Source organism: Myotis daubentonii, chromosome 8 (assembly GCF_963259705.1).
Source record: "Myotis daubentonii chromosome 8, mMyoDau2.1, whole genome shotgun sequence".
In the NCBI taxonomy this organism is placed as follows: Eukaryota; Metazoa; Chordata; class Mammalia; order Chiroptera; family Vespertilionidae; genus Myotis; species Myotis daubentonii.
Window position 1 is genome coordinate 56,380,452 of NC_081847.1, and position 14,108 is coordinate 56,394,559.

The window sequence follows — 14,108 nt, forward strand, 5'->3', positions numbered from 1 at the left end:
ATTTATATTTTTGATATTTATTTTATATATTTAAATGCCATTTAACAAAGAAAAATCAGCCAAAAAAATGAGTTCGCGTGTCACCTCTGACACACGTGTCATAGGCTCGCCATCACTGGTACACCAAGACTCTTAAATTACATAAGACTAGAACTAAAATAATTTAGATAGCTACGAAGTAACTATTAGGAAATGCAGCCTATTACACTTCTTTAAGTTGCTGAAGCCCACTGTCATGATCACTAAAATTAAATCAATTCAATTCAAAAACAGATACTTTTGCATGAAATCCCTATCCCCACCCCTCAATATAAAACAGATCTACTTGACACTTCCTTAAAAAGGCTTTTCTAAGAAGGAAGAGCTGCCAATTTTATTATATTCCATACCTTTGGTATCACTTACTATGACTGATCATATAAAAAAAAAATCATAACAGAAATGCTTACCATTGAAGCTAGTACTTCCCTTTAATAGGATCCTAGCAATACCTACAAAATATATTTTGTTAAAGGTTTTACCTGAAGACTTGGATGACAACCAAAGTCCAATAAAGTCTTTACAACTTGAAGATGACCTTTATTGACAGCAATATGAAGTGGTGTCTGTCGGCGTTTGTTGCGAGCATTCAAGTCTGCACTGCCTCGATGTAATACTTCTATAACAGCACCTTCATCTCCAAAAGCTGCATGGTGAACGGCTCTATCTCCATCCTTGTCCTAAACAGCAACATTAAAATCTGAATTAATGAATAATTTAGAAAAATAAATAAAACTTGAAACTATAATTCATTAAGAACCAAATTGATGTGAAAGAGAAAAAAAACATTGAATAGAGCCAACAAAAAAAGCAGAAATTCAATTGAATAGTGACTAACTCCAAAAATAAATGACAAATCCTGGATCAATACAGGGGTGGGCAAAAGTAGGTTTACAGTTGTGAGTATGCAATACACAAAGTATACTCTTGTACCATTACTTAATACTGTATTATTTGTATTACAACTGTAAACCTACTTTTGCTTATCCATGTATATTATATCAGACATATATTTTTGACCAATAGTTATATCAGAAGTAGTTCAATTCTTCACTACCCTAATTTATCAGTTATGATGATAAGCCAATATTAGGAAAATACTGATATATAACACAATACATAAACTTTTTTCCATTTAAAAATTTTACAAAGACTTTTAAAGGACATAAAAATTACACTAACTTCAGTTGAGTAATTTTAAAAAGAAGAAAGGATGCCAAACAGTGTGATCTCAATTAGTTTTAAGGGGAGAAATATATCAACACATTAACATTGGTTATCTTTAGCTAGTGAGAATACACTTTTCTGTGTATTTGAGAGAGAAAAAATATTAAATACCACTTTAAAAGACAAAAATAAAACACAAACCAGCATAATTTCATACATCCAAAATTCTAAAACTCTTTCAGAGAAATCCAGTAGGTATGCCTCACCTTTTGTAATTGGAGGAGATGAGTCAGAGAATTGTTTACATTTTTTTCAAATGTAAAAACAACTTTTTAAAGGGGAAAAAATGCCTGTCCTGCAGGCATTAACATAAAGATTACACACTTACACACACACACACCAAAAAAGAAGTCTCATTACACTGATAGATACAGATGGAAAAGGATATTATTAAGGGTACTATCTTTAGTCCATATTCCAGCTCAAATTTTAACACCCAGAAGTAAGCAAGCTTTAAGACTTTATCCAGTGGTTCCCAGCTGATGGTCCTAGTCCCCTGGTGGACTACGATTTTTGCAAGTGGTTTGAAAATACATTACTTGTGATTAGTTTAACTACTTTCCAAAGTTAACACAGATAAGTACTGTTGCGATTAAATACATTTAAAACAAATGAACAGCCCAGCCAGCGTGGCTCAGTGGTTGAGCATCGACCTATGAACCACGAGGTCAGGGTTCGATTCCTGGTCAGGGCACATGCCTGGGTTGTGGGCTTGATCCCCAGTGTGGGGCGTGCAGGAGGCAGCCAATCAATGATTATCTCTCATCATTGATGTTTCTCTCTCTCTCTCCATCTCCCTTCTTCTCTGAAATCAATAAAAATATATTTTTTAAAAAAGAAGAACAGTTCATTCAACACAGTTGAATTAGAAATTGTTTTTGGGTTTTGCAATTTTTCTTAAGCAGATATTAAAAGTAAAATTGCTGTTATAGAAGTTCACAAAGATTGAACAACCATTCTCAAAAGGGTAGCAAACCATGACTCAGGAGTACTTCTACCTTACTAATATTCCAGCTAAAACAGGTTAGGAGTTTTTGTTATCTATCTACTTTGAGCATAAAAAAAACTAGCAAGCACCACACTAAAGATTTAACACTTGAGCCTCTGAGCAACATTATATTTAAACATCCCAGAAAAAAAGAAAAATGATTATTACAAAAAATTGTTTTTATTTATGTGTATCACTAACTTTTCTAATAACATATTTCAATATTTTAGAATCTTAGATTTAAGATCTTACTAACCTCTAATCTGGATTTCTTTTCTGTTACATTTTTTAAGTCTACCTGGTGGTACTCCTTCCATTACAAAGGAGAAAATCAATCCACTAACACTCACTGACTAAAAAACAGGAACTATTTATGAAGTATACCAGATATTGATGGTTATTAGAAAACTGCTATTGCAACACTTTTATGCAGGTCCCATCAATTTATGTTAAAAAAAAAAAACAACTAAAAAATTAAAAACCCTAATATATATGAAATACAAATAAAAATTTAAAGAACTTGGAAAATACATACCCATTCAAGAACACAATTAAATATATTTCCAGACTTTCCTTCTATTTAGAAAACCTCAGTTGTACAAATACCTCAACTTACAGACTTTGAATATACCTAAAACATACTGCTAGTTCACTATTCTGTCCCTACTGGCACCAAATGAGATCTTGAAGGACAACATTATAGCTGGTCTCCAAAGGTAACCTAAAAGATTTGTGAAGGGGCTTAGAATTAAATCTAAAACTGATTTTTCCCTCGCCAGGTCAGGTGGATTAGTTGGTTGGGGCGTCATCCTGTGCACCAAAAGGTTGTGGGTTCATTTCCCAGTCAGGGCACATACCTAGGCTGCAGGTTGAATCCCCAGTCAGGGAGCCTATGGGAGGCAACTGATGTTTCTGTTTCTCCCTCTCTCTTTCTCTCTCCCCCGTCCTCTCTCTCTCTCAAATCAATATTAAAACATATCCTTGGGTCAGATCCAAAAAAAACCCAAACGAACCAAAAGGAACTGATCTTGGTTCTTTCTACCCTCTTATTCCCTCCCCTTTCCTCCCACTCCCCCAAAATCTGCTCTTGTTCCAGTCTTCCCTATCTTACCTGATAGAATCACAGGCCATAGGTTAACAAAATAAGTATCTGTAGGTCATGCTCACCTACTTCCTTAAACTATAGGCAAGCACCAAATTCTATGGTTTTTACTCAAGTTATGTTCATGTCTATTGTCTCTTCTCCAATTATATCACTAATTAATTCAGGCCTTCATTCTCACTCACCTGACCTATAGCTCACTCTGCCTCCTCTTTATTCTAACCCCAATCTACTCTTCATATAGCAGACAGAATTCTCTCCATAACACACAAAATTTATGTTTAAAACTCTTTAATGTAACTCTACTATATAAAGAACAAATCCCTTTTTTAACATTTATTTCCAATTAGTTTATATTCAATATTATTTTATTAGTTTCAGATGTCCAGCATAGTGGTTAGATAAACATATACTTTACAAAGTGTTCCACCTGATACTTCCAGTAACCACCAGGCACCATATATATAGTTACTAGTGGCCCAGTGCATGAAATTCTGCAGTTGGACATCCCTCTTGCAATCTGGGACCGCTGGCTCCTAACCACTCACCTGCCTGCCTGCCTGATTGCCTCTAACTGCCCTCCCCTGCTGGCCTGATCTCGCCCCTAACTGCTCACCCCTGCCAGCCTGATCGCCCCTAACTGCCCTCCCCAGCAGGCCTGATCTCGCCCCAACTGCCCTCCCCTGCAAGCCTGCTCTCGCCCCCAACTGCACTCCCCTGACGGCCTGATCTCACCCCCAACTACCCTCCCCTACCAGCCTGATCACCCCTAACTGCCTCTGCCTCGGCCCCCACCACCATGGCTTTGGAAGGAAGTTGGACATCCGGAAGATGGCCAGTCGACTCGGTCTAATTAGCATATTATCCTTTTATTAGTGTAGATATATAGGATAGGATTGCTTAAAGGGGGAGGGGGGGTAGCATTTTTCAGCAGGAGGAGATGCTCTTGGCAGACAAAAATACATAATCCCTATATCTGGACTGATAGCCAGCCATATGCACTATACTGCCAAACTAGTCATTAAAAAATTGAACCGCTTTCTTACACCTTACAACAAACAGCTGTTGCCCTTAAAACCCTTCCTCAGCCCCCACCTTAGGTTCTGCCTTCACAGTTCACCCAGATTAGGTTCTGATTGGTCGGTTTCTGCCAGTCAACATCAAAAGCTCTGCCTCCTAGGCACCCACTGGCTCCTCACAGTTCACCCAGATTTGGTTCTGATTGGTCGTGGCGACCCAGCACTGACTGCAGGACTGACTTCCAGTGTTCGGTCATCCATTCGGTCATTTTGGACGTTACAGACCCTGGCTCTTTATATATACAGACTAGTAACCCAGTGCATGAAATTCATGCACATTAAAAGGTAATTAATTAGCAGAGATATTTTAATATTGCTATTTCCCCTTTCTCTATAATAGAAGTGTGAGAGATGAAAGGAAATTAGTAAAATGTATATGAAAGTAATATATACATTTATTAATAAACAGTAACAAAAGGATATAACAGAGGCATGATATAAAAACGACAAAAACATGATATGAAAAAAACAAAAACATGATATAAAAACAACAGTGATGCAAACAATGATTGATAAAGTGATTAAACCTATTCTAACATCTCCCTGTACACATTAAGAGTAAAAACACTTTCAGAGTGCTTGACTAATATCCCTTGTGATGAAGTATTGAGAACTTTAACTGTAACATCACATGCTCTTCAAACTCAAGAGAAAGCAACATATAACTGACCATGTGCGCAAACGGATTCAGGTAGGAATATTCCTACTCTGTCTAGAGTTTGTCCTTGTGATTTATTAATAATCATTGCAAATGCTGGCATCACAGGAAACTGTCATCAAATTAATTTAAATGGGAGGCCAGTATCAGACGGGGACAAATCAATTCTTGGAATCAGAACAACCTCTCCCTCTACAGATCCTGTTAACACTTCAACTTCGATAATGTCAGGTCGTAATCTTTGATAATAAATCTGGTACCATTACAAAGACCCCATTTACTATTAAGATTTCTCAATAGCATGATTATTGCACCACTTGCAATTTTAATTTATGACATAGCATTCCCGAAGGAGTAATACTATTAAGAAATTCGATGACAAAATTTTCTTTTTCAGCATCATCTGTTGAATCAATGAAATCATCACTCAAATATGTGTGAAAATCTCCATCGAGTATATCCAAAATTTCTTCATTTAATTTTTGAACATGTTCATTTTTTTGGACAAAGAATTTCATGTTTAGATATATTTTTAATATTATCTATAGATATATTATTTCCAAAGGTAGCTTCAATAATAGATCCATTACAAATCATTTCACAGGGGATTTCAATAATATCCATTTCTAAATAAAAACTGCTATCAAGTTTGCCATCTCCAAGTTTTACTGACCATCCACTATAAGCAGAATCCTCTGATCTCATATTTGTTTTAAGAAACAATTTACTGAAACATCCCCCAACATTACAGTACTTTAAACTCGTTTTTACTATGGCCAATCCCATAGCATGTGATACAATACTGAGACATTGTCGAAAATCCTCTCCAAGGAGAACTTTCCCTCAAATACAACATTCAAATTCATAATTTCTCTTAGTAATCTGTCTACAGCATGACTGGATGCCATGGTGCATTCATCAATAATGAGAAGTTGGGCCTTTTTAATAGTTTTAGCAAATTCACTGTTTATATTGAGTCTAGAAATTGAAGTTTCATTTAATGGAATTGGTCATTTATATTGGGAATGAAAGGTTCTTCCACCGAGAAGTAAATTTGCAGCAATTCCTGTAAACGCTGTGGGTAAAACAGTACCACCACAACCCCTAATATAATGTATTAAAACTTTATTGTGAGGAGCCGCTACAGTGTTTTAGACAGGTTCAAGCCTTGGACTGATGAGAGGGCACAGTCCTCTCATTGCCATGTGCAAGTCCCAACTTGGAGGGCAAGGCCCTCCCAGCACAATTATAGCCAACAGCTATAGTTGAAAGCTTGAACCTATGGTCCAAACACCTGGCCCCATGTGCCTGAATGATGTAGGCTTGATAAAGTTCAGGTGCATGTAGCTGAATAGGACTGAAACCCAGGAGAATGTTGTAAACATCTTGGTCACACTCTTACTTTGCCTCGTGGCATCTGCTATAAAATAAAAACACGGCTGTGGGCATGGTCATTGTCTCTCAGAGAAGCAGCATCCCACCGAGACCCGGATTTCATTCTCTTGTCTGTCTTTTCTAAGCCTTTCAGCCACCCCCACTCAGGTTCACCCTGGGCCATGCTGGCACAGCACACTTTATAAAGATATGCCTCCACGCTCCGAGGGCGGGTTCCTGCCTCAAACCCCACCCTTACAGGAAACAGCTCCGGCAAACAGCTTGGGGGGGAAGGGTGCAGCCGTTTCCAAGACAACCCCTGTAGGACTGACTTCCTTCTGCTTGGTTGCACTTCTCGCCGGGATGTTACACCCAGGGTTTTTATATAAGTAGATATAGATTATAATATTATTGACTGTATTCCCTATGCTGTACTTTATGCTGTACCCCTGACTATTTTTCTAACTTCCAATCTGTATTTCTCAATCCCTTCATCTTTTTCACTCAGTCCCCTCAAACCCCCTTCTCTCTGGCAACCATCAATCTGTTCTTTGTATCTATGAATCTGTTTCCATTTTGTGTGCTTGTTTATTTTATTCTTTAGATTCCACTTGTAAGAGAAATCATATAGTATTTATCTTTCTCTGACTAGCTAATTCCACTTAGCATAATACCCTCTAGGTCTATCCATATTGTCACAAATAATAAAATTTCATTCTTTTTTAGGGTAATATTCCATTGTATATAGGTGCTGCCATTTTTTACCCACTTGTCTGTTTTTAAATATATATATATATTTCTTTATTGATTTCAGAAAGGAAGGGATAAGGACAGAGATAGAAACATCAATGATGAGAGAGAATCACCGATTGGCTGCCTCCTGCACGCCCCCCACTGGGGACCGAGCCCGCAACCCAGGCATGTGCCCTTGGCCGGAATCGAACCCAGGACCCTTCATTCCTCAGGCTGACGCTCTATCCACTGAGCCAAGCCGGCCAGGGCTACCCACTTGTCTCTTGATGGTCACCTGGGTTCTTCCATAGTTTGGCTACTGTAAATAATGCTGCAATTATGAATATAGGGTGCACATATCTTTTCAAATTAGTGTTTTGGGTTTCTTCAGGTATATACCCAGAGGTGGAATTGCTGAGTCATAAGGCAGCTCCATTTTTAATTTCTTGAGGGCCTTTTACACTGTTCTCTATAGTGGGTGCACCAATCTGAATTCCCACCAATAGTGCTTGAAGGTTCCCCTTTCTCCACATCCTTGATAACACTTATTTGTTGATTTGCTGATAACAGCCATGCAGACAAGTGTGAGATGCTATCTCATTGTGTTCGTAATTTGCATTTCTCTGATGATTAGTGAATTTGAGCAGCTTTTCATGTCTATTGGTCATTTCTATGTTCTGTTTAAAGAAGTGTCCTCTGCCCATTTTTTAGTTGGTGTTTGGGGGTTTTTTTTTATGTTGATTGTATAAGTTCTTTATAAATTTTAATATCTGTTATTAAATGTACCATTGGTGAATATGTTCTCCCACTCAGTGGGTTATCTTTTCATTTTGTTGGTTTCCTTTGCTATACAAAAAAATTTTAGTCTGATATAGTCCCATTTGTTTACTTTTTCCTTTTTTCCCTGGCCCAAGGAGATACATCAAAAAAATATATTGTTAAGAGAAATGCCAGAGATTTTGTTTCCTATTTTCTACCACGAGTATTACGGTTTGAGTCTTATAATTAAGACTTTAGAGTAAAACCTTGCTATAATGGACTAATTTGGGCAAGGGGTGTCTGTTAAAGCAGAAAGTCCATTATATAATAAAGTAGGTTTTCTGAATGCATATGTCAAAAAATTTATAAATTTGCCCTGACTGGTTTGGCTCAATGGATACTGTGGACTGAATGGTCCTGGGTTCGAGTCCAATCAAGGGCATGTACTGGTTGCAAGCACATCCCCAGTGGGGGGTGTGCAGGAGGCAGCTGATCGATGTTTCTAACTCTTTATCCCTCTCCCTTTTTCTCTGTAAAAAATCAATAAAATAAATGTTTTATTAAAAAATTTACAAATTAGTTTACCTGTTTTAAATTATGTAGACAGAGTTGTGTAATTAAAATTAACTATGTATAAATAGTTTAATTTCACAAAGTTTTTTTTACATGTATTACAGTTATTTTAAGTTTATACTGAATAAGTCTAATAAATGCGTGCATTTACCAGTCACAGAGAGTAAAACAAATGTACATGGCTGAAATGTGGCTTAGTGTACAGCACTCATTAAAACTGCTGCAAAAGTCACGCTATTCAACAACAGAACCAATAACTGCTGATGATGGAATGTGATCACATGCTAATCATTCACCAAACACTGTTTAGGAACAGTGACTCTTGGATTTAAATATGTAGACTAGGGGAGAAACCAAGACGGCGGCATAAGTAAACACCGGAGATTGCTGCCTCGAACAACCACTTCAAAATACAACAAAAAGACGGAACGGACATCATCCAGAACCACAGGAAGGGTGGCTGAGTGGAAATTCTACAACTAGAAGGAAAGAGCAAAGCATACCAAGACTCACAGGAGGTGCGGTGCGGAAGTGAAATACAAAGGTGTGGAGGTACATGCGGAGAGGGCTGGCGGCTGAGGTCAAGACTGTCTTTTTCAATTGGGAGGGAGTCTCAGGCTCTGAGCTCCAGTTCCGGACGAGTCTCTGGGGACACAGACTCATTCGGGAGAAACTGGACTATCTGGCATCGGTCGGAACTCAAGGGCAGCTTTCTCTCGGAGGCACACACAGCAATTGCTGGGGCCTCTGAGGACAGGACTGAGAGCAGCCATACTGCTCGGTCCGCCAGCCCAGTTGATCCCCGGGGGCTCCGCCCCACCCAACCCCTGCACGGAGGCTTCTGCATATGAAAGGCCCGGCCCTTTGTAATCTGAAAATTACTTAACAAACTGCAGCTGCCCAAGGCCCCAGGGCAACTTGCATTGCTTTACAGTTGGCTTCTGCACGGTAGCCTCAGGCAGAGGCTAGATTACCACCTCCTTAGATCCAAGAGCCAGTGTACCCAGTGGTCAGAGTGGGACCATCCAATTATAACTCCGCAGATCCATAAGGGACACACTCAGAGGACAGACTCAGTGAGCACCAAAGCCCCACTGAAGCAAGTCTTGCCCCAGAAGGGTGTCTTCAGCACAGAAGTTCTCCCACTGCAGACACAGCTGATTCTCACAGCCAATTGGCCTGGAGGTCAATTCCTCCCAGTGTTACCTACAACAATCAAGGTTTAACTACAACAAGACTGTGCACAAAGCCCACAAGGGAGTGCACCAAGAGTGTCTACCTCAGGTCATTGGGGAGGCTGAGCCACCGGGCCCTATAGGACACTTAACACAGAAAGCCACTCTATCGACACAGCAAAGCATAAAAAATGCAGAGACAAAGAAACAGGACACAAATGACAGAAATGGAGGAAAGCAAACTACTCGATATAGAGTTCAAAACCATACTTTTAAGGTTTTTCAAGAACTTTCTAGAAACCGCCAATAAATGTAATGAGATCCTCAAGAAATCTAGTGAGACCCTCGATGTTGTGATAAAGGACCAACTAGAAATTAAGCATACACTGACTGAAATAAAGAATATTATACAGACTCCCAACAGCAGATCAGAGGATCGCAAGAATCAAGTCAGCTTCAAGCGTACCAACATCCGAATTATAGGGGTGCCAGAATATGAGAGAGAGCAAGATATTGAAAACCTATTTGAAGAAATAATGACAAAAAACTTCCCCCACCTGGTGAAAGAAATAGACTTCCAAGTCCAGGAAGCGCAGAGAACCCCAAACAAAAGGAATCCAAAGAGGACCACACCAAGACACATCATCATTAAAATGCCAAGAGCAAAAGACAAAGAGAGAATCTTAAAAGCAGCAAGAGAAAGAAACCCAGTTACCTACAAGGGAATACCCATACGACTGTCAGCTGATTTCTCAACAGAAACTTTGCAGGCCAGAAGGGAGTGGCAAGAAATATTCAAAGTGATGAATACCAAGAACCTACAACCAAGATTACTTTACGCAGCAAAGCTATCATTCAGAATTGAAGGTCAGATAAAGAGCTTCACAGATAAGGAAAAGCTAAAGGAGTTCATCACCACCAAACCAGGATTATATGAAATGCTGAAAGGTATCCTTTAAGAAGAGGAAGAGGAAGAAAAAGGTAAAGATACAAATTATGAACAACAAATATGCATCTATCAACAAGTGAATCTAAGAATCAAGTGAATAAATAATCTGGTGATCATAATAGAATCAGGGACATAGAAAGGGAATGGACTGACTATTCTTGGGGGGGAAAGGGGTGTGGGAGATGTGGGAAGAGACTGGACAAAAATCGTGCACCTATGGATGAGGACAGTGGGTGGGGAGTGAGGGCGGAGGGTGGGGCGGGAACTGGGAGGAGGGGAGTTATGGGGGGGAAAAAGAGGAACAAATGTAATAATCTGAACAATAAAGATTTAATTTAAAAAAAAAAGAAAAAAAAATCTGAAGTCCTTGGGGCGGGGTGGAGGAGGTGGGCTAGAAGGGGTCAATGGGGGAAAAAAGGGGAGATATGTAATACTTTCAGCAATAATGATTAAAACAAAAATATAAAGTCTGTTAAATTGAGGTCCACAAAATCGAGGGTTTACTATAATCCATTCTGAGTTTACTCTTATATATGGTCTAAGAAGGTGATCTAGTTTCATTTTTTTGCATGTATCTGTCCAATTTTCCCAACACCATTTCTTTACCCAATTGTATATTCTTGCCTCCTTTGTCAAATATTAATTTCTGGCCTCTCCATTTAAAACAAACCTCTTTTAAAACCTATTTCTATGGACCGTTCCAGACTCATCTAATGCCTTGGTTCCCTCACCTATAAAATTCTAACTTATCAACTTATTTGACTTCAATGCTTATTTATCACCTAATTGGCTTGAGAACAGACATCTTTTATTTTTTTAATCCTCACCTGAGGACATGCTGGGGGAGGGAGAGGGAGAGGAAGAAAAAGAGGGAGAGGTATGAGAGGGAGGGGAACATCGATGTGAGGGAGAACATCGATGTAAGAGAGACACATTGATCAGTTGCCTTCCATATGTGCCCCACTAAGGACAAGAAACAAGACTAAACAAATTCTAATATACTGGTTCCCTTACGAGGAAAAAAAAAAAACATAATAGAGGCCTCTGAGTGTCACAAATCAGAAAAAATCTTGACCCACAGGATTTATATTCCCCTTCCCTCAACTTCCCCAGTACAATTCTTGGGTGAACCCAATTGGTCTTCCAACAGCAGTTGGGGCTACTGCCAAGAATGCTAAGAAATCACAGAAAACCAAGAAATGCTTCAAGTTGTCTTTTGTCAAATTTCTCTCTTCAATCAGAAAAGTCTTAGGTAAATCTTAAATTTTAAGAATGAAAACAAAAATATATTTTTAAAAAAAAAGAATAAAAACAGTTCATCTAATAATACAAAAGTAAGTACCATTTCTAGGACATTTTTACTGAAAATATTTTTCAAGCTTAGTTTAATTACCTCTGCTTCTACATCCACATTTTGTTTCAAAAGTAACTTCAAAATATCAACATGTCCATTCTGACTAGCAGCTTGCATAGCAGTGTGGCCAGCACATTGTCCATTTACCTAAATATTAAAAATAAAAGGATGGAATGTTACAAATAAGAAAGAGACAATATATACATATAATATAGGTTCAAATTTGGTACACTGTATGATTCTATTAAAATAATTTACTCTACCCAAAACTTATTATTTAGAATCAAAGAACACATAAAGATCTTCCCAGACAAGAAAAAGCTAAAGGAGTTAATCACCACCAGACTAATACCAGAAATGTTAAAGGGTCTTCTTTAAGAAGAAGAAAAAAGATTGAAAAATTAATACAATAGTAACAAATACATATTTATCAACAACTACTTTAAATGCAAATGGATTAAATGCTCCAATCAAAAGACATATCGTGGTTTAATGGATTACAAAACAAGTCCCATACATATGCTGTCTACAAGAGACTCACTTCAGATCGAAAGACCCACACAGACTAAAACAAAGGAATAGAAAAAGATATTTCATAAAAATGGAAACAAAACAACAACAAAAAAGCTGGAGTAGCAATACTTATACCAGACAAAATAGACTCTAAAACAAATGCTATACTAAGAGACAACAAAGGACTCAGCAATTCCACTTCCAGGTATACATCTGTAAAAACCCAAAATACTAAATCAAAAAAAACATGCTTCTTTATGTTCACTGCAGCATTATTTACAATAGACAAGATATGGAAGTGTCTATCAACAGATGAATGGATAATGAAATGGCATATATCCTATATAATAAAGGCATAGTGTGCAAATTGTCTTCTTGACCGAGAGTTGTCCAGGAGTTCGACCAGGGGACAGGGCCAGCCGAGGGAAGGGAGGGAGGCCCCGGCTGGTGGGAGCAGGCAGCCAAAGGAATGGAGGGAGGCCCTGGCAGGCAGAAGCAGGCGACGGGGAGAAGGGAGAGAGGCCCTGGCAGCAGCAGGCGGCCGGGGGAAGGGAGAGAGTACCCAGCTGGCAGCCGCTAGGGACCCTACCAGTGCATGAATTTCATGCACTGGGCCTCTAGTATACAATAAAATTGTGACTCAACCATAAAAAACGGAATGAAATATTACCATCTGCAACAACATAGATGGCAACCCCAACATGTGCCCTGACCGGGAATTGAACCATGACTTCCTGGTCAATCACTCAATCACTGAGCCACACCGGCTACAGAAAACATTTTTTTTTTTTAATCACTATGTTATAAAAAAAAAAATCACTATGTTGTACACCTGAAACTAATATTGTATGTCAACTATAATTTTTAAAAACTTTACATTTCAGAATGGAAAGAAAACTTGGGGGGGAGGGGACTTCAATTATAGATGTTAAAGAATTCTTGACGCCATAACCGGTTTGGCTCAGGGGATAGAGCGTCGGCCTGCGGACTGAAAGGTCCCAGGTTTGATTCCGGTCAAGGGCATGTACCTGGGTTGCGGGCACCTCCCCAGTAGGAGATGTGCAGGAGGCAGCTGATCGATGTTTCTCTCTCATCGATGTTTCTAACTCTCTATCTCTCTCCCTTCCTCTCTGTGGAAGATCAATAAAATATATTAAAAATAAAAAAGAATTCTTGACATCTAAAAATCAAGAGGAAGATGCTATGAAGAAAAAAAAAAACCACACAGAAAAGCTAAAGAGAAAAAAGTCCCATTAGTAAGAACTGGAAAAACTTTTCTGTATTATAAGACTTTAAAAGTATATTTTGCTCTGGCCAGTGTGGCTCAGTAGATTGGGCACTGTCTCATGCACTGAAAGGTTGCTGGTTCCTTTCCAGATCAGGGAACAGGCTTAATCCCCGGTAAAGGGTGTGCAGGAGACAGCTGATCCATGTTTCTCTCTCTCCCTTCCCCCTCCTCTCTCTCTAACTATCAATTTTTTAAAAAAGTATATCCTTATATTTTTATTCATGGTACAAAACAACTGTACCTCAACAAACCTTTTAATAAAGAAAGTATATCCTTGTAAGAGTATATCTTTATTGTT

General features: G+C 38.6%; 1 protein-coding gene across 1 annotated transcript in view; it reads right to left on the bottom strand.

Annotated features, from left to right (window-relative positions):
* MIB1 (MIB E3 ubiquitin protein ligase 1) overlaps window positions 1-14,108 on the bottom strand; it is a 132,765-nt gene that overhangs the window by 60,741 nt on the left and 57,916 nt on the right. The window contains exons 10-11 of the mRNA XM_059706485.1: window positions 12,049-12,156; window positions 522-719 (exon numbers count right to left, since the gene is read on the bottom strand). Coding sequence (XP_059562468.1) covers window positions 522-719; window positions 12,049-12,156 — 306 coding nt within the window. The remainder of the gene's footprint in view (window positions 1-521; window positions 720-12,048; window positions 12,157-14,108) is intronic.